At 45.0% G+C, this 26,214-nt stretch overlaps 2 protein-coding genes across 5 annotated transcripts in view; one reads left to right on the top strand and one right to left on the bottom strand.

Annotated features, from left to right (window-relative positions):
• tmem117 (transmembrane protein 117) overlaps nt 1–26,214 on the top strand; it is a 44,975-nt gene that overhangs the window by 5,565 nt on the left and 13,196 nt on the right. For all 4 annotated transcript variants that reach the window (XM_048256226.1, XM_048256225.1, XM_048256228.1 and 1 more), the window contains 2 exons: nt 14,709–14,841; nt 25,355–25,454. In XM_048256226.1, coding sequence (XP_048112183.1) covers nt 14,709–14,841; nt 25,355–25,454 — 233 coding nt within the window. The remainder of the gene's footprint in view (nt 1–14,708; nt 14,842–25,354; nt 25,455–26,214) is intronic.
• On the bottom strand, nt 7,529–10,021 carry LOC125302891 (P2Y purinoceptor 1-like). The gene is made up of 2 exons (XM_048256232.1): nt 9,849–10,021; nt 7,529–8,647 (listed from the first exon to the last, which is right to left on the bottom strand). The coding sequence occupies exons 1-2, from the start codon at nt 9,886–9,888 to the stop codon at nt 7,590–7,592; spliced, it is 1,098 nt and encodes a 365-aa protein (XP_048112189.1). The 5' UTR covers nt 9,889–10,021; the 3' UTR covers nt 7,529–7,589.

A 26,214-nucleotide genomic window follows, 5' to 3' on the forward strand; every position in this document is an offset into this window, starting at 1 on the left:
GTCAGTGTTAGATTCACATCCTTACATCCGTATGTCTCCCTCCCTGTCAATAGGAGTGTGATCTGGGAGAATCTGACAGAAAGAGGTCAGTGTGGGGGTGGGGATTGGGATGCTGAGACCCAGTCCATTTTCTCTAATCTGTGTCCCTAATCCATTTTCTCCTCACAGAGTTGGGTGATATGGGCAAAATATTCATGATATTTCAGAATTATACATGTGAGAATACAGGTGAGGATATTTTGTCACCATATAGGTAATATTATAATAATGGCAACTTAATAACTAGATTTTTATTCTCAGAATCGTTTGTTCCAGCACTGGCAGGGGGTGCACAGTGTTCCTGCTCCACAAAAAATATGCAGACAAGCATGCAGATAAGAAAAGATAACCATCTTAAATACCTTATTTGCAGATAATATTATCCTACATAATATAGTCTATTACGGTTAGCTTAGTACAGGGCACATAGGCATACAGTATATTCATTAACATTATTTTTGAAGAAATGTTGTATATAAACATGTCTTCTGCTTGAGATATTTCTACCTGCATCTTGTTTCAGCTAATATTAACTACCACCACTGCGGCTGTATAAACACCCCAAGACCCTCTGTGGTTTTAGTAGCAATGAGTTATTGTTGGCTTGCATATGCATTTCAAGTTATCTATAATTAGGCAGGTCATGGTGTGTGTGTGCGACCTTTCCAGAGTTTTCTGTGAGGAGCCCATGACAGTAGGGTGGAGCCTACTCTCATCACCAGCAGGCCTTTCATAATTTTAGCACAGAGTCATGATCTTTCCATGTGGCAGTGGATCTTGAAGACAACACACTCACACCATTCTATAATAATGGTACATGTGATGTATTCTAATGTCGGCTTTTTTTAGAGTTTAGTTTAGCCACTCTTATTAACTCCAAGTCCACTCTAAATAATCCTGACAAAAATAGACTGCTTTTAAGCATTTATGTTTGTGTAGAAAAATGTTTGTATTTAGCCAACATGTGTGTGTAGCCAACACAAGAAATCCTACCAGGGGGCATACACAATTAGCATCTTTGTTTATGCTAGTGGTTGTCATCTGTTTAGCATGCAGTATAGTCTGTTGTGTTTACACAATTAAATCAGAAAATGATTCATATTTTGCTGCTATTTATTTCAAGCCGTTCAGTGGCAATAAATTGGATTTACATTTATAAACATTTCTATATATACACATTTAGAAACATTTGTAAATATTTTCACATTTTTGCATTCTACATTTGGAGTTAGATGTTTTAAGGTGGTTATGGATGTGTCTTAGATAGATAGATAGATAGATAGATAGATAGATACTTTATTGATCCCTAGGGGAAATTAAATTCTTGTGTAGAAGGGCTAGATTAGTGCACTGGAGTGAGAGTCCATCAGCAGCACCAAAGGAGGACAGAGAGGAGAAGAGCGCTCCCAGTGTAGCCAGGTGATGCTAATACATACCACTTTGATGTCAGTGTGTTTTTGGTACTGAGAGCGGGGGGAACAGATGGCATTTAAGGGCTTGGTAGAAATAGATAAATAGAGATACAGAGAGAATGAGAGAAAGAGATGGAGGGAGTGGACTTTCAAACTATCATTTAGCAATGCTCTTACGTAATCCTAAAACAGGACTTAGGGAGAGTGCAGGAGAGCCTACTCTGAGCATGCAGGGAAATGTCATCCATAATGCATCATTAACAGAAACCCAGGCCCACCGTGGACTGCTGCCTTTAGTCAAGCACAGCTGCTGTCTCCTCTTAACTGCTGAGAAGTTGTCCTTCTTTATGTAACGTTTCGATTATAAAACAAATAATCTGGAGGGATACCTCCACACAGCAAACATGTTAGTAGTTTGCTGACCCAACGCTTACCAAACGATCATCATTTTGCAGTATGTCTCATGTCACAATTATTGAATTTTATGAAATACAATTGTCTATTCAGTTGATTCCTTATCAAAGATGGCACGTTACAGAAGGCCCTACTGGTTAGTAGGGATGTGCCGATTGTGAAATTCTGGGCCAATACCGTTACCAATGTTTAAAATAACAATTTGGCCGATAACAGATTCTGATACCGATATTTGTTCATTTCTTTGTTTACTTTATTCCTGTTGTTAATCATAGCAGCAACTGGAATCCATGCATTTCCACAGAATTATTTTTGCAATCTGATCCCTTATCATACCTGTTGATATTCGTACTCGTCGCTCAACTTATCGTGACTAAATTCAAGATGGGACCGAACGGTAAACTTCCTGAAGGTTCTGTCGGTATAAATCGTCTTGTAGATAAACTACCAGTGCTTTTTCAAAGTTCTCAATGTCTCGTTTTAAATGTCGGGGCCCTCGGAAGTCTACCAATGAAGTATGGAGCTACGTTGAGCCTCGTAAATGGTGTAAAACAGTGATTTATTTGCATGGCTAGGCCGATGCCCGAGGCACCCCCTTTGAAAACCTGTTTGTAGCATCGGCTATCTAGCGCCAGATTTTGGAGTGCAGTGGACAAGCCGAGATGAGCTATGAGACAAAAGTTCACACTCGGTATCATGTTTCAATACACTTTAGGTCAGATAGAACTTCTCCTTTAAGAAAATAACTGAACCATTTTCAAGTCTTTCAGGCCTTTATAGCACCATCTGTGATTGCCCCAGTCCGTATCACAATATTTAACTAGTGCAGACCTGACGCAAAATAGTAGATAAACATCAGCCACTGCCATCGGTAAATATCATATTAATTTGGCGATAGCCAATATCTGTCAACAAGGCCGATATCGGCCAATACCGATGTTGGGCCGATATACTGTATCGGTGCAACTTTACTCGGTGCAACTCTACTGGTCAGGCAAACGTGTTTCATTAGTATGTGTGCTCCCTGGCTCCCAGGTCTTAGTGATGTTAAGACCTTCCTCCACCAGCTGAGTTACTATAACATAGGTATGGGTTGACAGTTTAAAGCTCTTCTGTTTCATATCATTTGAAATTATGTGCCGTTCGTAACCCTTCTTGAGGGTCTATTTAAGTACCAGAATGTTTAGCCTCACAAAAACAAGATTAGGTTAGATTTGCATAGATGCTGAACTGGATATGAAATTGCAAATAATTTTGCCAGTTTGTTGTTTGGCTGCCTGACACATTGCCTGCATCATTTATGATGACCTAGAAAATTCCAACACTCACAACCACTCATTTTTACGGTGAATTACACTATTCCTTCCCTCTGGCATTGTCCCCTTGCTTTCCCTGCTCACTTGCTTACTGTAAACTACAGGAGATTTTTGTACATAATTTGTCTTTGTGACAAATGCCTTGCATGCCCTGGAATTTGCCCGTTTTGCTTGCCTATGCAGCAGTTTTGTCATTGTGAAAAATAATTACACCAAATACTATTAGTACGCCTATATTATTTTAGAGGGACGTATATTGATTGTCAGTATTTTATCAAAGTGTTACTAGAGATATTGCAGTGGCAGTGGTCTATCAGTCCTTAGCTACTATCAGTCCTTAGCTTATTGTGTTTTGTCATGTCAGTGAGAACTATATCAGCCACAGTGTGAGAGATTGGTCCCATGGTCATGGCTGAATGACCTAACGGCATGGATTTCTTCAAGAAAACAAACGTGGCCATGTGCACACAAGCTGAGAGATGCAGACTGACAGTCGATGTGGGTTAAGACCAGCCCGGGGCTGTGTGGTGAACCTATGCTCTGTCTGCCCGCCGCCACCCTGGGCCATGATGTTTGCCCCTATTGATGGGCTTATCAGGGGGCTGTCTTGCAGCCGTATATCCTGTGGCCTGGATGACCACGTCTTCCCAAGGACTCCTGGGCTAGTGCCTTCGAGGAGGAGTTGGAGGTGTGGTATGCCAATGTCTGTGGAACAGCTGGCTAACTTGAGTTGACTCTTTGTTGTTGTCCAACACACAGAGCTGCCAACAATTGCCTCCTATTTCAGACTGTTGCTGTTCCAGATATAAAAAGATCAAATTTGTTGCAAGCACTCATCGTATGCTTATGCCTTTACTACTGTATATGTGAATACAATATACAGTATGTCATTCAACATCCAAAATAGGTCAAGCTGGTGACCAGGTAATGAAGTAGTGTGTTGCAGAAGTTGCAATGATTTGCTTACTTTTGTCTCTATTGGTTGCGGTTTAATGGCTTTTTATATAGTTTTCATAAGGCCGCTTCAGTTGAGGTAACTGTTCATCCCACTGTAGCGTTATTCATAGAGCATAGCCAGAGATGCTCCATAATTGCAACACGTCCTCATGGGCTTCACAGTGAGTGCACAGTGGACATGTTAATTTTTCATGGCTTAAAAATATGTGGTAAAATTTTCCCATGGGAATATCTAGCTTGTGCCTTACATAATCGACTCAACTGGAGAACAGATTTGACTGGAATATGAAATCAGTTTCTCACTATGTTACCTTTAAGCTAAAAATAAATAAATAAATAAAAAGCACAGTATCAGCACTAGGATGGGTGATGGTCTTGCATATGAAGATGCTGTGAGTTAATCCAGCGGCTTTGTGTGTACTCCCACTTCCCTGAGCAGCAGCAAAGCTTAGACACACCTGAGCACTTGGGCATTGGAGACAACTTCCTTGCTACTACTTTTGACCATTTCTGTGGTGTCCTCTTTTATTGGGACAAATTGAAAAGGAAGGGTACCGATGAGGTCTGTCAGGGATCCATCAGGCCACCTCAGTGCCATTCTTCAAGCGTGTTCCGCCCTGTCAGCCAGTTGTCCTTTGGTTCTAGCCTTGGGGCCGCCATCTGGGTTCTGTCACATGCACTTACATTGGGCCGGGAAAGGGACAGAAGGCTGCCGTGCGTCTAGGGGTCAGCATCCTTCTGTGAGAGCGATTATGTGTCTAGTGGCCCTGCTCACTGTCAGAGCTTTAGTCTCATCACTTTGTGTGTGTGTGTGTGTGTGTGTGTGTGTGTGTGCTTGTGTGTGTGAGTGAGTCAGATTATATGCGCATATGTGCTTGCATGCCTTTTCATTGGTCTTTCTGATCAGATACATCTAGATTGTGGCATAAATTTATGTAACTTTTCATGCACACATGCACTCGTTAAGCGTTACAATGTTATTTATAAGCCTTCACAGCTTTAACTACCAGAATGCATAATAAAGCTTGGTTTACCTTTTGATAATGATATTGATTATATCATTGCCTTATGTTAAATGCTGTTTATTCACCAAATGCACTACATTAATCCATAATGTGACTCCAAATTGTCATAATAGTAAGTTGTGAAGGGCTCATACTACAGCTTCATTATGTTCTATGAGTGCAGTCATATCGGTTTATAAATAATTATATAGATTAATGTCAGAATTAATTATAAGTACTTTACATGTATAAAGCTTATCATATCATATAATGCTTAATTGATACTGGGTTCAAGTTTTACTGACTGCCCAACGTTTTCCATTTTCAACCTTCTGTAGTCCCTTATAGATAATGACAGACATCTCTCAGTGCTGCATATAAAGTCTATTGGTCACACAGATGAACATAGTCAGTCATAGTCTAATGCAGTGGTTCTCAAACTGGCACTGAAGTGGTACTCCGGGAGTCTCAGAGATTTTTTATAAAGACAAAATAATCACTTCAAATTATATCAACAAAAAAAATCCTTAACTATGTGATCACTGAAGTTACATTTAAACTAGTTTTTGTCTTTGTTTTTTATCAGCCAATAGGAACCAATAGGCTTACTAGGTACGTTCAACTGTTTGGAGCATTAGCAAAATGGTTGACAAGCTAAGCTTGTTAACAAGCAAACTTGATGGATAAAAACATTGCATTCATGGCTCCAAATGGGAAGTATTACAAAGAGCAGTGCGGTGAATATGTCGAGCAGCAAAGCAGAAACTGAAGTTGCCAATGAGCCCAGCATAAATGCTAGCTGCGATTTTAGCCCCTTCTGTGTTGTGATTATTTTGTCATAGTTATCTGGTTACATTTGCCCGTAAAATGTCTTCTGGGTCACATATGTCTGTCACTTTACTAGAAAGTAATGAGGCAGTTAGTATTCAAGACTCTGCACTGCAGAGCTGTTTCAGTCTCACTGTGTGCCTAGTCTTTTTTCTACTGGATGAGGTGTGATTCAAATGACTGTGCCTTCCCCAGCCTTTGTCACTACAAGCTGTTGGCAGTAGCGCTGTTCCATGATGGTGATTGATTACATGCATTCTGCCAGGAACTGTCTCTTTTTTTCCTGTTCAAGTACCAATGGAACGGATGAGGAGATGTTATCGAAATGAGAGTCCCACTCTTAGTTCAGTTAAAGCTTTATGTTTTTGCGTAGGCCTTACAGAAAGGCAAACAAGAGAAAAGCAAACTAATGTGTGAGGAAATAAAAGGAAATGGCCTTTTTAGCTGTTTTTATTTGAGGGGGTGATGACTGATAGCCGCAGCTCTGTGCTTTGGTCATAAATAGCTGGGTGAGCGAGCGTCAGCGGGCAGGCAGAGGCCGCGACTGTGTGGCTGTTCTCACCCTCGCCTCCCCCTGATGCATCCCCACGGTGCGGGCTGTAAATACCCCTGTCTCCCGGAGGAGCCCGCGGCGACACCGACACCTCCACTGCCTGATTTATCGCTGCAGCTCCGGCTCACTGTGGCACCCCTCTCGACCTCACGTTTGCTGGCCAGTCAGAGGTGGACGAAAACAGCAGGTCACGCAGCCCACGGTTGGTAGCACTCTGCAGGCCTGTCCCCACTCACAGGCTGCGGGGCCGGGGGGTGGTGGTTGTCGATGGTTGGTGGGGGGGGGGCAGTCCAGGCAGCCCAGCCAGCCCAGCCGGATCTGTCTCCTCCTCTCTGGGCCCTTAGGGGAAAGATGGACGCACTACTCGCCTTATGTTGCATGCTAAGCTTTACTGCAGCCATATGTTTATAAGCACCTTGTATGTGCAAGGCTGCTCCTGTCATGTTAGGAAAACATAGCATGTTTGAGTTTTTTTTTTTCAGAGTGCGTTTATGAATACATTTCATTTCTAAATTGTTTACTGTTAAATTTAACTATTGTATTGTTGTTATTTGTATGTCGCTTTGGACAAAAGTGTCTGCCAAATCCCATAACCATAACCATAACATTTTCAAAACAGATCACTCTACATTTAATACGTTCTACATTTAATAAGGGCAGTGAGTCACATTTTATGTAATATTTTATGTAAGGTTACAGGAAACATGATTTCTAGTGTGTTTAATCATGCTGAATGCTGTAGTGAATACATGTGCTATTCCCCTTAACATGGTAAGGCCCATCCTGATCTCCAAAGAATAATACTCAATGCACAGTATAAAAATGTGATTTAAATATGATGTATGGAGGTGTCTGCATATAAAGAAGGGAAACGATTATCACAGCTTGCATCAGCATACAAGACATTCTTATAAGCTTGCAGGTGCTTTTTATATATAATATATATTTTTTGGCAAGAGGATATTTCATTTGCATTATATTCATTCATATAATTATTTTGCATTGTATTTATGTGATTTGAGGTATTTTCAAGAGTTCATTTTCAATCGTCTCCACTTTGAGGTCATCATCCCTCAACCCCCACCCTCCTGCTGGCTCGGCTGCAGAGCCCAATGGGGGGTCCTCGTCCTCCTCCACCTCGTTCTTCCCCTCCTCTCGCCGATCTCCCACGCCCGAGCCTCTGAAGCCTCTTCTGGAAGCGCTCGCTGGCGAGGATATAGAGCACAGGGTCCAGACAGCTGCTGACGCTGCACATGGCCTCCAGAAACTCGTAGGCGGCATACAGCACGCCGGTGTTGGCCGAGGTCACCAGGCCGCGCACGCGCAGGAACACCAGCGCCACGATCATGATGTGGTACGGCACGAAGGACACCATGAACACCAGTAGTGCCGCCGTGATGAGCAGCAGCGGCTTGCCCGTGACCGAGCGCCCGCGCTTTGGATCTCCTCCCCGCCGACCGGGCAGCCCCCAGATGGCCCGCACGGTTTCCGCGTAGAAGCCTAGCATGGCGCCGAAGGGCAGCACGAAGCCCACGAGCGTGCGCACCAGCGAGATGGTCTTGACATACTCGAACGGGCCCTGGATGTGGTCCATGCAGACGGTGACGTTGCCGGGCCGCCTCACGCCAAACGTGACGAACAGGTCCGGGATGGAGCCCAGCAGCAGCAGCGCCCAGGTCGTGCCGGATAAGAGCCGCGCCCGGCCCACATCCCACCAGCCCAGCGAGCGGATGGGGTGCACCGTGCCCACGTAGCGGTCGAAGCTGACCAGCGTCAGGAAGAAGATGCTGCCGTAGATGTTGACGTTGAAGGACATCTTCTTGAGCTGGCAGAAGGTGTGGATACCACGCAGGTAGGGCCGCTGCAGCGTGAAGTAGATGTTAAACGGCAGGATGAGCAGCCAGGCCGTGTCGCACAGCGCCAGGTTCAGCAGGAACACCGTGCCCGGCGTGGCAGTCTTGCGGAAGCAGCTGAAGGCCATCAGGGCGGCGATGTTGCCCACGATGCCCACGGGCAGCGCAAAGGAGAAGAGCACCAGCAGGATGTAGCAGTACCACTGACCACTCATGAACTGGCTGCAGAAGGGATAGGAGTCGTTTAGAAACTCCAAGAAGGGTTCCCCTTCTGGAGAAGGAGAAAGAGCAACAGAGCCGTTATAGATAGACAAGCAAGCTTAAAAGTATCTATGTACCGGTACCTATGTTATGGGTTTGTATGTACAGTATGTGAGACTGTATGTCATAGGCTACGTCAATTTCCCTTGTGGATGTAATATAATGACTCTTATCTATCTGTAGGGAATGTCCTTGATATTTTAGTGACATTCAGAACAGTGGTACATTGGGTTATTGAGTATTAAATCTATTCAAATGATTGTTTCCTGGATGGACACTTCCAAAGAGTTTGTGCGCATTTTGTTTTCAAAAGATTTGATTGACTTCATTGACATCATTGGTCATTGTTTCCTTGTTTGATAAGGCCAGAAAGGACTGTGGATTTATGGCTTGTTTTTGAAAACCTTTTCATTCATCCAATATCACGAGTGTCTCCAGGAAGCAACTGACTGATTTGCAAACTCTTAATATTGATTCAAGGGTTCAGTTGTTGATACAGCTTTTTCAATTGTGGTGGTCTTTGTGTAAATTCAATCACAGCTTGCAGTTTCTGTTTACTGGACTAGCATGATGGTGCTGCCTATGTCTGCTTCTCCGAGTGCTTAATGCTTTATCTAAATAGGTCTCATTGCCCTGGGTCCTCAGGGTCTTGTTCACAAACAAGGTTTTGGGTTTAAAAACGCCAACAGTATCAACAGATCAATGCTAATTTTCTTGTTGATAATGTTGAGTAAAGACCAGAAATAAGTAATGTTAATGAGTTTTCTCTACTTTCAATCTGCCTTAAACATTTTGGGAAAAGTTGGTTCTTGTAATAGAAAACACAACAGAAAGTAACATTAAAGGGGCAAAAATGTTTAAATCCTAAACCCACCAAAATGGTTGTCAAACGCATTTTTACATCAGATCGTATTGTCTTAGCTCTTTTTTACTTTAGTCTAAATTAGTTTGCATTTGTATCTCTTTGTATCATCTGAGTGTCTTGTAGCATACAGTATGTGTAATACTAGCAAGCACTTCAGTTATTTGGGGGATAGGGGGGTTGTAACCCCACCAATAATCAAAACCAGTCAATACAACCCCCATAAATCATAAATATTAACTGTTCTAGAACATGTAAAGTGGTCCCAACCCCCTACAATTTTTAACCCAAAGTTCTGCCATTGGATGCTAGGTGTGTGTGGGTTTGTGTGGATGGCCGAGGCACTTACCTTTCTTGTGGAGGGAGGCGTTGAAGAGCAGAGAAAACATGATGGTGCAGTTGTGAGCTCCCTCTCTTGTTTGTCTGCGCTGGGTTTCATCTGTCAATGCAGGGGCGTCCCCACACAAGCTATCTATGACTGTGACGTCTGTGACTACTGTGACGTCTTGTATATGTGTTGACCTGCTTATGCCAAAAGGACTTTGAGTCTGACCATGCAGCTGTCAGCCATTTAGAGTACCCTGGATTTGCAATATCCTAATAATGTGTGTGATCAAAGTGTTATTGATCTTCTGTGTAAATGTAAATCAGGTTTCTCGCCCAAGTATGGAATTTGGTCTCTGCATTTATCCCATCCGTGAATTAGTGAACACACAGTGAGGTGAAGCACACACTAATCCGGAGCAGTGAGCTCCCTTGCTACAGCAGCACTCGGGGAGCAGTGAGGGGTTAGGATGCCTTACTCAAGGGCACTTCAGCCGTTCCTCCTGGTCAGGGATCGAACCGGCAACCCTTTCAGTTACAAGCCCGAAGTCCTAACCAGTAGGCCACAACTGCCCACATGCATCTGGTAGCTATTTAGAGTACCCTGGAGACAACCTTATGCTTTTAAAAATACCAATTTGCAATATCCTAATAATGTGTGTGATCATAGAGTTATTGATCTTCTGTGTGTTGACAGATTTAGTTTCTAGGTAAATGCATGTTCAGTTATGGATTAGCACTGAGAGCAATGTTGACAGCCTTATGTAGTTTAGCCGATGCATCACAATTATTGATCATATATGATCATCAGGTTTTGAGCATGCAGTAGCTTATTCTGTAGTCAGCAGGGCTCAACTTGACTTGTTATGCCCTATTATTCACCACTAGATGGAGACACTTTCCCATGTCTGAATTCAATTTCAAAGCTGCCCAGGCACATCACCTAGCATCCCTGGCACATAAGCACAGGCTTTGGCTCTTTCGTGATTCTTTGCCATGCTTTGTTTGCACACAGTGCTTACATTTGCAGATAAAACATTAAGACACACTCTTACCCCCATGACCACTGAATAATGGATGTTGCGCCCTGCAGTTGTATGCACATGTTACAGACACAGAGTAAGAGAAACAGAGAGAGAGAGGGAGAGAGAGATGTGTAGTGTATATCTCACACACACACACCTCTCTACACCTCATCTCTCCCCATCTTTATTCCTCTCCCTGGCCTGACCTGCATTGTTTATTCTGTTGGGTGCAGTGCGGCTGACTGGAGGCAGAGGGCTGAATAATGTTGCTTTAGTTAGGTTAGGGCCCTGGTCTTTGGCACTGGAAGGAGGCCACCTTGTTCTGTTTTATTTGCTGGCTGGCTCTGTGTGTGTGTGGCCCCTGTGTTGTGCAGTGGCTGACTGAATCGAGCCTCAGATCTGCTGATACTTTCGCCGCCGTGGCTGCTCCCATATTACAACCCCGGCCCCAACCTCGCCACTCAAGGCAATTAAGTTCAGCCATGCAAATCGATCCAATTACGCCAGCGAGATGGACCTCCGAACGGCACAAAGGCTTCTCCACCTCTGCCGACACCTTCATCCAGTGCAGTAACATTTTCCATCTGAAGGAAGCTACATCCACCTTCAAAAAGTAGTAGTAATGGATGACAGGTTAAGTGGTCATGATCACCGTAGAAGCAGAAGTGTAACAAGGAGATGTGTCATGCCATGCCAACTCATCAAACTGACAGAGTGTAGGCCTATGTAAATCACAGACTTCACTCAAGAGGTTTATCTGATCATGCCAAGATAAACCTTCAAAGCCGCACAATCGATAAGATAGGCCTATGGTGCATCCATAATGGGGCCTGTCTGCATTAGGCCTGCTCTTTTACACTGAGAACCTCGGAGGGAGGGCCAGATTTAAGTCAGCATTAGCACAGCATACTTTAACGAGGGAGGGAAGTATGTACCTGGGATGACGGCCGGGGTCCATATCCTGTGGCGGTGCTTGAATTATAAGCACCTACGGTACTCCCACATCTTAGCTTAGCAGTGTTGTATGTACGCTCATGCACAATGCTAATGCTGGGTGATTTAGCTGGCTTGGCAGTGCAGGTGTAGCTAACGCCGGCGTAGCGCACAAAGCACCAGAATGCTAATGATAGGAGGTGTCGGGGGAGCGGCGAGGAGCTCATTTGTGACGGAGTAATCCCTCTCTCGCCACTGTGCGGATCCACCTGCTCTCTGCTGGGACAGACTGGCTCAGCGCACCGAGTAGCACAGCGGTGCTAACGGCGGTGGAGCTGCGTTATGCCTTTCGCGCTTCATGCAGTGTCTGCTCTCAAAATCAGTGTTATTTTAATGGATGTGGTCTATTTTTCTACTGGTTTTGTTCCAAGCCTTTTATGCTTCAGTGTCTCATACTTGAAGCAGCAATAAGGGGTTTTGGTCTGAAACATTGCAAGCTACTTGTCTTTAGTTGGGTGCTCTGAGTCCGATCCAGATAACGCTGTGCATAGGCTACTTTGGATTTATCTGTCCCTCATATGGCCTCATATATATGCAGAATAAAAAAAAAATAATATTCCGAGACGATTTAAGACGAATAGGGTTGACATGCAGCCTAGTGTAAGTATGTCAGTGTCATCCAGTCTACCACTGTAAACCTGATAAAAGATCAGAGATGTATGTACTGTACAGTAGGCCTAGGCCTCTCCGTGGTTGTATACAGGGGACAGTATATCTGCCACCTTAAAAAAAAAAATGAAAGCAGGTGTAAATGACTGCCCTGTCAACTGAACATATTGCATTGTTCAAAACATTTATAAGTGGTGGGGAAAAACTATTTAATAAGGTTGTAAACCAGCTCCTCTGGGACTTAAAACATTCTTCATGAATCCTGAAGTGTCCCGCTGCTGCTTTATGGTGGGCAAACAAGGTGAGTATGACTGTGTGTGCAGAGCAGCGTGTGAGGCCATCTCACAGATGTCTCTGGCCAGGGCCCTTAATAGGAAAATAAATTGGCCAATTGTGGCCCCCGTCAGCTGCCCGCCGGCTGGCATGATGCATCCGTGCCGGGACGAGGCGTGGCACCAGGGGGCCATAACTCAAGCGCCAACCGCACCACTCGTGGCCAGAACGGGGAAGCGAGAGTCGCCTTTTTATGAATGGTGTGTGCATCTCAGTTCCTAAGTGCTCATAATAGGTGAATGTCAGAGGATCCACTTCATGTCAAGTATGGAATATTGTGCAATGAGGGGAAAGAACTTATGAGACTAAGCTTGTTTAAAACTTGAGTGGATGCAACAGGAGGCAAGACGAGCAGGACTAATTAAAATTCAAAAGTGATTTTTTTTTTTTTTTTGGAGAATGCAAATTGGTGCTTTTCAACAGAGAGATATTTAAAAGCATAAGGTTGTCTCCAGGGCATTCTTAATGGTTGACAGATGCATGGTCAGACACAAAGTCATTTTGGCCTTTTCAAAATTGTTTTCCCCTCTAAAAAAGTCCCTCGGACATAATGGCTATTGGAATTTCATCACGGTGCGGCATCTGATGTGTTTCCTTTGCTTTCCAAGTGACAGATGGACAGCCTAAATGACCAGCACTGAAAGAACAGGCCCCTCTCCATCGGCAGGGTGCATCTGTGTGTTTATCAGGCTGTTCATTCTCTCTGTAATACCATTGTGTAACAAATGATGTGAAAACAACTATGAGCCTCATATGACTTTTTTTATAGCATGCTATTACTGTGTTTGCTTCATTTGCTTTTATTTTCATTCATGTTTCAATTGACATTCTTTGGATTAACAATCAGGTACTGATACTGAAGTAGCCTGGGACTGGAATGCTTTGGTGTCTCTGTACCGGTTGCTGTCTTCACCTGATAAAGTCTCTCAAATGCCTACCTGCTGCTCAACAGAATGCAGACTAAATGGAACTGTACCCATGCATGAAATGTGTATTTGAGTTTTCTACAGAGAATAATACCATTGTATAATAATATAATCTGAGTTGGCATATCACTAATGGCACATTATGGCGGACTAATAGACATTATCAGAACGTTTGCAAGGAAGGGATTACTTAGCATTCAATCCTCACAATTTTGCCGCATCACAGGAGAGTGGGAAGGACACAATTATGCATTCCGGGCAGGCGCCTGAATATCTGAATCAATCTCATGCTCTATTACTGCGATATCTCCCAGTAATTTGATTCTAAAGCAGAGACACAGAGAGAAGCACACACAGGTCATGAATGTCAAAGCAATCCTTCTAATAATGTGAAACTTCATAAAACGCAAGAACGCCGTTCTGACCTGATTGCTCGCAAAGAGAATGCCCGCCAAGACTGAAATTCACAGGCAACAGACTGCTTAACATGAATGGCATCATATCAGAACTGGTAATTGGTCAATGTTGCACAGGAGTTAAGCGGTTCAGTCGTGAATGTCATGAATGTTAAACAAAACAAAATCATTACTCCCTCCCATCCCATCTCGGTTGTTTGCTCATTCAATCATAAATTTATACAGGGCATAGCTGGAAAGATCAAAATGCTTTTTCTGTGGATAGATAAATTTGAGTTGCTTTCTGGAACTCGTATATTTGAGCAGTTTGAAAAACCCCTGGCGGTTTAAGTGTCTAGACGCTGCCCAGTTGCAGATGCCAAAGCAACCCCTCCTCTTTCAAAGCTCAGCAGCTTGTCCTGATCATCATGTGGTGAACGCAACAGTAAATCTCTCCGTAGGGCTTTTATTGACAAGGATGCTTACACAGCCTTTCATCTGGGCCCATTTGCATCTCCGATCCCCACTGAGGTATCGATATGTGAATACGAGATACAACTGGGTTTTAAGGGTTTCTAATGGCTCTCTCCTCTTTCCCCCGCAGGTCGATACCTGCGTCTGAAGATGTTCCGGGAGGACCATGGCTCCTGGATGACCATGTTCTTCAGCACCATCCTCTTCCTCTTTATCTTCTCCCACATCTACAACCTGCTCTTGCTGATGACGGGCGGCATGGGGTAAGGCTCAGCTCGAGCTGTCACGGGTTTGAACCGCTCTCTATTCTTTTTTTTAAAGTATATCTTTTGGGCTTTTTGCCTTTATTTGGACAGGACAGTGGAGAGTGAGACAGGAAGTAAGTGGGAGAGAGAGATTGGGTGGGATCAGGAAATGACCGCAGGTCGGATTCAAACCTGTGTCCCCGTGAGAGAGCTGTCTGGCTGCTGTTATCTCTGTGGTGTGGTTGCTCTGAGGTCAAACCTGCCTCCTCTGTCTGTAGTGAAATTCACCATTGCTTAAGCTCTCTGAATGTGGCCCATGGTTTCTCTTCAGGAGGGTGAGGTTGAGGGACATGCCTATTGCTTCCAAACAGCACATAACAACCTCTTCGCATTTCAGTGAACAAAGATACAAAAGGGAGTGCCCTCAGCCACTTGGACATTGGTCCTACAATTCAGATGACACAGAGACTCATCATTTCTCACACGCAAATGGAAAGCGATTGGCTAGCTGTGATGAATACAACACATTCCCTCAAGGTTGCTTTCGGTTACTAGGAAACGTAGCATCAAAGCCACTGACAGCGCTTCAATGAAGAAGATCCTCAACTGTTTTTCTTTTTTCTTTAACAGCTATCAATATAACGCTGAGCAGGGAAAAAAAAAGACACAAAAAACAAATATGGCCTCTGTAGAAGCTGACAGCAGCCTTCTGCCATATATTACGAGATCCGTCTCATTTCACCTATGTCTCCTGCGCATAAAGCCACTATAAAATATGTCCATTACCACAGGGGTGGATGTGTGGGGAGATTACGTAGAGATGGGAGGATCCATCACATCTGCCCTTGGTGGCTGGCTTAGGAACAGGTAACGCATGGCTGGGCACCGGCAGGAGAGAAAGGGGGCTTCCGGCTCAGGAGGGGGCGTGGGGCCAGCCTCGTGCAGTTGGGTGCTCTCATATCTGTTCTCAGTAGGTCGTCTGTCATCCTCGAGTAGAGTTTGCTAAGTTGTTGTCTGCTGGTCAGCTGTTTTGAGTCCATTTTGTACTTTACATTGCTTCCAATGTTGGTTAAGAGACTGTAAAGATCTTTAATTCTACGCTGATGTGTTTTTGATGTCATCCATATTGATTGTTTGTTTATGTGATTGATTGTAATATAGTAAATAGTTTTGTTTTTAGGATGGAAATTACCCAAAGTATTATATCTTTTTGCCTCATGCTTGTTTCTTGTTGCTGCAATGATGAGCAAGTTTGAGGTGGTACGAGAGCTGAAGCTCATTCCACTGCTGAGGCTTATTTCTAGTTCCCCTGCTCTTTGCGTAGGGCCCATAGGTGGCGCTGTGGTACAGCGATATGCTGGCAACTCTCCTCAAAGCTGTGAGTGGATCCAGTGCTCCATTCAGTTCAGGGGCTAGTCTTATAGCTAATGCTTTTCCCAGTCTTGTGATTGGTTTGTTTAAACAATTCTTCTTGCTTCCTGTCTTGCTCTCTCTTGCGTGCATACACTCTCTCTCTCTCTCTCTCTCTCTCTCTCTCTCTCTCTCTGTCTTTCTCTCTCTGTCTCTCTCTCTCTCGCTCTCTCCTGACTCATCTCACTAACTCTCTCTCTCTCAATCTCACTCTCTCAATCTCTCTCTCACTCACTCATTCACACACACACACACACAAACACACGCACGCACCAACCATCCATCCTATCAGCACTTCAGTGAGGACTCAGCTCAGCTCTGCCACAAACAATTAGTGTTTACATCTGTGTTGACAGCAGACCTGTGAGAGGCCTGCGTGCTGTCTGTCGGCACACGCCCCACAAGCCGAGCTCCTGCGCGGGGCTGCCTGCCACGGGACTCACCGCAGCTCACGCTGCACCCACAGCAGGGCGGAGAGACTGTGTGGGGTGGGGTGGGGTGGGGTGGAGGAGCGAGGAGGAAAGTCAAAAAGGGAGCAGGGGAGGGAATGGAGGAATGAGACGGAAGACAAAGAGGAAGAGAGAGAATGAATAAGAGAGTGGAGAGAATGACATGAAGGGTGTGTCTGTGTGTCTGTGTGTGTGTGTGTGTGTGAGAGAGAGAGAAGCTGGAGGGAGAGGAGAGGGAATTATTTTACCTCTTTTATTGCAGGAAAAAGCTTTTGATCTGTGCCCAGGTTTCCCCACTCACCCTCTCAACCCTTAAGATCATAGCTGGCTCTATCGTCAAGAAAAAGACAATTGTCCCTCGTAGCTGTTTCATTTCAGAGAGACGTTTTGTCTTTCAGTGCTGTATGTTACTGACTAATTGTATTCAGTTGAGTAGGTAATGATTATCTTGCTTAATTACATGATGAAACAGTGCTTGAGTTGTAGGATTTTGAAATGAAGGCGTAGTGGTTATGATCATTACATGTAGCCATGAAGATGCCTCCCTCATTCAGAGAGAAAGAGAAACTGTACGCACTTTGAAGGCGCATGCTTTGTATTCATTTCACAGGAGTCTTTAGTGAATTCTTTCATAGTGAGTCTGAACCACTACATGTGTGCTTCTATAAAGCACAGAATGTAATATTAGTCCCTGAGTCAACTCTTAATGTTACCAGTGTTTATATTGGACAGCTATAAACTATTGTTTTTCAATAAGTTAGAATGAGATGAATCCTTCAGAAGTGTCAGGAGATAATTGGTTTTAATATCCACAAAATAAAATAATTACTATTGAGATCAATATGAATTTCAATGAATGCACCTAGACGTCTCTCATATAAAAGCATTTAATCAATGCAATGGGACAGTCTACAGTTGCTTTAAGAGCTGTTTGCATCAGTTGCTTCTATGTGCTCCCATAACTCCAGCCTCTCCTGTGCGCTCCTGTGATCTCCCCTTTCCCCCCTCCTGTTACCACTTTCTACTTCCTGTGTGTGTGTGTGTGTGTGTGTGTGTGTGTGTGTGTGTGTGTGTGTGTAGGCAGTGTCTCTCACCTGCTGCCTCTCTGCTCAGACTCTCTCCACTCTCCCATCTGTCGCTGCTGCGTCTCATTGATATTCTTTTATTTTCTCTGACCTTTCAGTTGACTGCCCGCTTTATTCACGACACACGGCCGACCTCACTCAGCGTCGCACCCGTTGCCCGACTATTCACCCAGACAAATTTGTGAGAAAATAAGGTATCTGGCAGGTTCACTGTAGTGATTTTTCCCTCTGACCGTGACACAGCCGCCACCTAGGCTTTAGGTGAAATGCTTGAGGACTGCCTGCGTGAGGAGCCTGAGGTAGACCAGGACAGGAGCAGTCTGGATGAGCCACAGGCTAATTAGCCTAGCTAAAACGACACTATGTTAGCCTGCTTAACACCAGACCGCTTCTCAAATCTCAATTGAGATAGAGTGGGTCTGGAAAGGTTTAATTTACTTGCGGCTTCCAGGGGCGTAACCAGCAGTGAAATTAAACTTAAATTGGTGCATTACACTCTTACCAAATCGTTTCAGAAGTGCAGCAATCAAATCTTTCTTAAAGATTAAACAAAGATTTTAAATGCAGTTGTTTACTCAATTTCAAAGAAAATACACGTCCATATCTGTTTAACCCTGTCGCCATCAGCGCAGCCATTGGTTGTGTTAAATGCACTACTCTATCTGTCATAATATAATGCCACTCTATGCCGGATAAGCGATTGTGATTGGTTCCTTGGTTGCATGGGCCCATATGAAGTGTGTTATACCTCATCTCCCTCTACGGTTTTATACTGAGCTGTATCTTTCATCTGTTGGCTGGCTTGCATCGCCACAATCTGATCCAAGTGTTCATGATTTGGGCTTATAGCTGATCCAAACATTTGTCAATATAATTGGGATCAATGCTCATTAGCTACGCATCGAGCCCAATTTGTAGCATTGGAACATTTCCAGACCACAGCAGAAACAACGAGTGTGAGATTGGCAGAGATTAGCAAGCCACCAACTAAAGGTTATGAGGCAAACCCACTGTGGTGTATCACAGACGCACACACACACCCACACCCACACACACACACACACACACACACACACATACACACACACTTTGCCCATTGGCCATTCACATGCTCTCAAATGTTGAAAAACAACAGTTAATCATATACTGTGTAGACCTATTACTCTCCCACACACACACACACACTGTAAACACACAGGGACAAACATGTACTTATTAGCAAATGACATATCGTTGCCATTTGTATGATAATACAACAGTCATATGTGGGGGCTGTTAGAACTGGGAAGCCTACTCGAGTGGGCCTTGCCTCTCCCAGCGCTGTCCCATCATCTTGTGGCACCATCATGAGCATAAATCAGCCCCTAATTAAGCAGTGTTATTTAATTAAGGCTGCCCGCCGCACTGAGCACTCATTAATCACGCCCAATTTGGAGGGAAGTCGTTGGACGGGAGGGGGGAGGGTGTGTGTGTGTGTGTGTGTGTGTGTGTGTGTGTGTGTGTGTGTGTGTGTGTGTGTGTGTGTGTGTGTGTGTGTGTGTGTGTGTGTGTGTGTGTGTGTGTGTGTGTGTGTGTGTGTGTGTGTGTGTGTGATATTGTGTGAGAGTCTGTGTGTCTCTGTGTTTGTGTGAGATCTGTGTGTCTCTGTGTTTGTGTATGTGTGTGCATGTGAGAGTCTTTTGTGTGTGTGTGTGTGTGTGTGTGTGTGTGGGAGGCAGGGGGACGTGAGAGAGAGTGGGGTAGGGGTGGTCTTCTGGGAGCCCCTGTCACAGCTGCAGCAAGACAGAGGGGCTGGTGGGACTGCGCAGAGCTGCTTTTGTGTCCTCCACTCCGGGCAGACATCTGAAGGGCAGGAAGGAGGGAGGGAGCGAGGGAGGGAGGGAGGGATGGAGGCAGGCAGGGAGGTGGTGGAGAGCAGTCCTGAGCTCTCTCTGAGCTGGGCTTTGGCCCAGTGGCACATTGTTTGGCTGCAGCCCCATTCCCCTCTGTCCACCGCCATGCCTGTCATTCAGCCGCACACACACCTCTGAGCTGGACTAATGTGCCGGATCGGCAGATTTCATGGTGGGGGTGGGGGTGTGGGTGTGGAAGGTTGTGCCCTGGGAGGGGGTTGGTGCTGGCTTGGTGTGGGAGCAACAGTGAAGAGCAGCACGTCTACTCTGGCTAGAGGTGCAGGGTGCTGATGGAGAGTGCAGTGCAGGCTGTTTGACTCTGATATTTCACCTGATGGCCTGTTTTCTCTCCCATTTCTGTACACAAACAGACTCACGCACCTGCTGGTCCCCTGACTCTCAAAATTGATATAGTAACAGACTGACACAGACAAATGCACATACACACAGACAGACAGACAAATACCCACCTAGGAGAACCACGTCTGTGTCACTTCATAAATTGATATTGCCTCTCTTTCTCTCTCTCTCTCTTTCTCTCTCTCACACTCACACACACACACACACACACACACACACACACACACACACATGCACACTCGCACACGCACACACTCACACACACTCACATACTCATACACTTACACACACAAGCTCTGGCCAATCAGGAGAGCCGTGTCCTATCCTGTCAGAATTGATGTTGGAGCTGCGATGCTAGCGGTGCGGGACGACAGATGGTTTTCAGCTGCCAGTGCTGAGAATAGCAATGTCTCCAGTCCGCTGTGGATCGATACAGGATGTGTGAAAGGGCAAGCGCTGTTGGTCCGCAGCCCATCACTTTCCCCGCCATTGGGGCCGCTGTCGCACTGCAGTTCAGAGGTCACCTGATAATATCAAGGAGGCTTTGAAGCCATGGCTCTGTCCCGGCCAGATATTGGGAGCTCCTGAAATGGAGCAACACGATGTAGGGAGAGGTGGCCAGCGACTTCACAGGGTCAGCGGATGCCTTGTGGACGACTGATGTCTGTGGGATGACTGCTGTGAAAGCCCAGTGGGAATTGTAAATGCACATGGCAGAGAATCTATAGGACTGACTCAGTATATGCAAGTACAAAGAGGCTAGGTGTTAGTAGCCGGATATGTGTGGTGTGGCCTGCCCACACCGTGTGAAGGTGTAAATGTGTGTGGGTGTGTGTGTGTGTGTGTGTGTGTGTGTGTGTGCGTGTGCACTTGTATATGTGTGGGTGGGGGTGTGTGCATTTTCTCCACTTCTTCACAGTTGACCACGGGCCCTAAAATCCTCAGTGACTCAGCACTGTCACTCAGTGCAGTTCTCCCAGAGCTCTGAGGTATTTATATGGAGCCTCACTCTTACACCGTCATCACTGCATGAAGTACAATTCATAAGATTATATACTTTAGATACCACACACATCAGCAGATACTTTTTCCACCGTGAAAACTGACATTATTTTTATGACATTATATTTTCTACCTCACTCTTTGTGGTCCAGTTTTATATTATGTTTTCTTGTAATAATATAAAACTATACAACTAGGTTCACACTGATTTGCACAGTGCTTGGGGATCCAACTGCAGAGATCTAAATGTTACCTGTTCTAGTTCAATAATAAGCTGGGTTAATCCTTTAGCGGCAGAGTACGGCCAGATGAAATTTCACTCTTCCATCTATATGGATTTAATATAATGGATTGATAAGGTCAGGAGAGCTGACCCTTCTGTAGTTTATTACAATCAAAACTAGACTGGCTGTTTTTGTCAGCAGCATAGACACTTTTGGGGGGGGTGTATTTTCTCAGCACATGCTTAATAGATAAGGGGGTTCTTTCCCCTGCGTGGCAACCTGCTGAGCTTCTGGAAGAGAAGCAATCGACATGAATCAGTCGAGCCTAGAGAGACAATACACAGACAGCCGTGTGGAGCAGGCCTGTCCCTCAAGAGGGAGTTGCTGCTTCTGCATACATATTCATGGGAAGCACTCCGACCTTTGTGCCCCTCCTGAAGTAGCAACACTCACACTCTGTTTCCCAGCCTGACTAGAACATGTGCTCTGACAAACACTGCAGAAATGATTAGGAGCTTGAGCATTTGTATTCCCAACCTGCTTACACACTGCCACGACTTACAAGAGTAAATTACCTTTAAAGTGGATAATCGGCAGAGAAAATGGGGATGTAAAACACATAGGTGCCTTGATTTCCCAAACTCCCAGCAAGGTATTTGTGTCATGCGTGTCGAGGCGCGATAGTATTCGACCTGGTTTTTCCTTGAACAGTACCGATGCATCCTTTCGGAGCGAGCGCCAATTTTTCACGAACAAGACTATGATGAATTAGCAAACAGGCAGTAGGGAGCGGGTTTGTGCTCACATAGAACTGAGCGCTGGCCCTCACTTAGGTGGAGGCGAACAGTTTCTTCTCTTTTTTTTTCCCTGCACACACAACAAACGGCATCCCAGAGGTCCGTGACTGATCTGGGAAGTTTGCGCACGGCGGATAATTGCCTGGCTGTGATGCCGGCTCATTGTGTGTGCTCAGTGATGTATAGTGATAGCAAGTCTCCCTCTACCAGTCTTAATTTGTGATGGGTCACAGAAGTGCGATCCCATTCTGTCGGGAGGAATTGACAAAATGCATCTGCAGTCCGAAACTGTCATCAGCCGTGTGTGTGTGTGTGTGTGTGTGTGTTTGTGTGTGTTTGTAAAGAAGAAAGAAAGAAAGACAGAAAGAAAAAACAGAGAGAGACAGAGAGAGAGAGAGATAAAGAGAGAGAGAGATGAGGCACATGGTTGTGCACATGGATTTGTGTATTTCATGTCTTTTGAACAGGACGTCCTCTCTGTGTGGCATGTTTCAAGAGAGACTGTGACGAAAAGGAGGGCACAGAGCGCATTTGTCCCAGTAGCGCTGCAAATGAGACCGCCCACTCAACACTCATTGAGTGCAACTTAGCTACAGTGTATGTGAGAGGAGAGAGATGCTGCGAATTTAGAAAGGAGCGAAAAACACCAGTTCACACTGTTTTTTTTTGCCCTCTTCTTCTCCTTTCCTAAAAAGCTCATTATGCTGCCTGGTGAGTCGGGTGTGGGGCTGCTGTTAGACTTCCTTTTGAGCTTTTTACGAGTCAATTCGGCCCCGGTTATTCATAGATCCACCACACTGATGTTCCAGCACACTGAACTCTCTCTCATTAGGTCATCCGCCATGTAGGCCATTAAATTTTTAGCCATCATGAATAAGTCAAAGCCCGCTGTCTTTAATCACAAGGAACGAGCGGTCCCCAAATTCCTTCTCCGTTCAAGGGCAGGCAAAAAAAAGTAAACCAAATCCTTCTTCCCTGCACCAACATTTAACCAATTAGATACCCTGAAGAAAGAGTGTTTTCTGTGATGTGTGCCATAACACTGATTTAGCGCGCTGCCATGCTTGACAGACTCCACCACAACCCCGCCTGGGGTTATTGATTACCCCAAGGAAACTGCTCCCCGTGGGATCTCCTTGGAAACTGGACATCGTCCAAGCTGCTAAGCATCTAAGTGACTTAATGCAGATCTAAATCCCCATTCTAATCAAGGGGGGTTTATTTGTCGGTAAGGCGAGGTGATAAGTTACGATGCGCCTCACGTTCACATTAATGGCGGCCTGTCGCGGCGGCCTAATAAATGGAGTATTGATGGGGTATGATTTACAGCCCCCCCACAGCTCTCCCTTCCCCTTCCCCTGGTGAAGTTGTTGGACAGGATTTGTCATCGAGCGGTATTTTCCTAGCTGTACGCACACACAGTCGTAAACCAACCTCTCTGATGCTGTCCAGACCTTCTCTCTCTCTCTCTCTCTCTCTCTCTCTCTCTCTCTCTCTTTTCATGACATAACAAGCCTGGCACCGCCCTCTTCTCTTTCAACTGAAAGTCTTCGTTATGTAAAGTAATGTGCGCTAATGACTCCGAAGACGGGCGGAGCAATTAACGTGAACTTCAGCTGAAGGCTTATTAAAGGCGTCTCAGTTCGCTAATGGTATAATGGGATTAGTGCGCCATAAGCGCTCGAGATCGCGTCGAGTGTTTGTGGCGCGGCCGTCTTGTGTGTTACCCCCGGAGTGCCTCACGGTGAACGTGTTTTAACATACAGAATCCATTTGTCACAAGGCCACTCGATAAGTTGTAGGTGTGGACTGAAGAAGTATTTGGAAAGATCTCATTTACATGCACACAGATGGAGATGGAGCCTAATGAGCCAGAGTAGATACAGCAATTATCAGTGTGTCTCACTGAAAAAGCAGGTTCTGTTTCTGTCTTCGCCAGAGATCCTGCCTATTCTGCACCCAGACAATGAAAAAGACAGAGAAGGGCCGATTGACCTCTAAGTTGAATTACCCGAAGGCTTCACATCTTTTTTTTATTCCGTTCACTGACATTCGTCTGGGCGACATGAAAGAGAAGAAGCACTCCACCTCAACACGGTCCTCTCTCTCCCTCCCTCCCTCCCTCCCTCCTACGTCTGTCAAGTAGACCTTGCTGCAGACACCGAGGCTGGAGTCGCTGTAAAAAAGCAGGGCTGACCCACTTTCTCAACATGACACCACCTCAAGTGGAGAATGCCACGTGGGCCCAAGACCCTGAGCTGATGCTTCTGCTCAACCTGCGCGAAGGGGAAAGGGAGTGATGGCATTAACAATGTGCGGCATGCTTCTGGCCCAAAGCACAGATGCCTGATCAAACCCATGATGTTCCTGCAGCATAGCTTTATGGGAAGAAAAAAAAAACTTTTCTTTTGTCTTTGAAATGGAAACTTTTTTAGGGCTCCTGCTAGTAACCTTTTTTTGTCTTCAAATGACTATAGCTCCAGCCACCCAGTGCTTAGCAGCGCTTTCTGGCGCTTGAACAAAGATTCTGCCATGCACCTGGTGCCAGGCTTCAGTGAGATGGGAGACGGGAGGGGTGCTTTGTTCTAATTGGCAGCAAAAGGATTCTTCTCCAGAAATAAATTAGAGAGGCACTTGAATCTTGCCTTCTACCCACATAAACGCCTATAAGAAGGATTTAAAGCTTGTATTGTATGTAAAGATGTAATTTAATCAGTATTTTGTGTGACCATTGTTTATCGGAGCGTTGGACTTGATCTCTTGATATCAAAGAACCTGGGTTATATAAATGTGTTGTTTTGTTCCAAAAGCTGTACTGACTGGTTTGCGTTTGCCAGGAATCTAACAAATAAGCAAAAATTAAGTTATGATATTTCAATGCCATCTTTGTTATAATTATACTACTGTAATTATTCAACACCGAGGCTGAACTAGTGCAAAAACTGCCGCAGACAGTAACTTCACCATCTCATGATTAAGTATCTTTTTTGGACTGTGTGACCTTTTGCACAAAGCTTGCATAATTCACTATAGATTGCCATGGTCATATTTCTGTTGAATGCTACACACAATAGTAATAGTGATAGCATCCAATGTACAATCAGGTGAAGTACATTAGAGTCTAGCTGCAGCTGTGGCTGATTCATTCTCTGTAGGTAAGGCTCTCACCACTCTTCACTGTTTACGGTGGCACATTGAAATTGATTGGTTCTGACAGCTAGCATCATGGCACTTAGCTGCGCAATTCTTTTCCCTGAACTCTTCTCTCTCTCTCTCTCTCTCTCTCTCTCTCTCTCTCTCTTATTCCCACAGTCCGCACATGGTGACAGAGTACATGGGCATCAGGAATGAGAGTTTCATGAAGATCGCTGCAGTGGGCACATGGATGGGAGACTTTGTCACAGCCTGGATGGTGAGAATTCCGTCACTTTCACCATCTCAAACAGCTTACACCTGTCAAGAGTAAAATAGGGATTATATGTGAGATTATTAAACATTCCATAACAGTGTTGCCGACATGCTGGCATCCATAATAAAATAAACATGTACTAACATTATTGAGCTCTTAAATAGGCAACTTCCAGCACAGTGGGTGAATCTTTAATTATAATTTGACTTATATTAATTTATTGCTGAGGCTACCAGAAGACCAACAGCTACTAGAAAATAACCTGAAGCCGAGTTCACATTGCAGCACAGCACTGCGAATTGGCCTGCCGCTGCGCTGAGCAAATCGCAGTGCAAGTGCCATTTTGCCGCTAAGCCGCTCTTGCGCGTGCCGCGGTCAAAGTTGAACCATTACCAACGTGGCGCGCTGTAATTCAGGTATTTTGCGGTGAGCCCGGCAGCAAGCACAAAAAAATTTTTGGGACATTAACTCAACCAAGAGCAACCTAGCGGCGAGCGCGCAGTGAGCGCATTGCGGTGTACAATGTGAACCCGACTCAAGCATTCCAAAAGCTATGTGATGCATCGGCCTTATCAGACACCATTGTGGTTTTCTGGTAGCTGAGAGGTCACAGTAGGTGATGGGGTCAGGTTCAATCCCAAGGCAGATCGATGTGGTCAAAGTGCCTTATCTTATCAATAGCATCCAAGTTTATTCAACAGACACAAACACACACACACTCTCTCTCAGCAGATGGGGGAGGGGGTCCACTGGGAGCAAGGAG

The sequence above is a fragment of the Alosa alosa genome, chromosome 11, assembly GCF_017589495.1.
Source record: "Alosa alosa isolate M-15738 ecotype Scorff River chromosome 11, AALO_Geno_1.1, whole genome shotgun sequence".
In the NCBI taxonomy this organism is placed as follows: Eukaryota; Metazoa; Chordata; class Actinopteri; order Clupeiformes; family Clupeidae; genus Alosa; species Alosa alosa.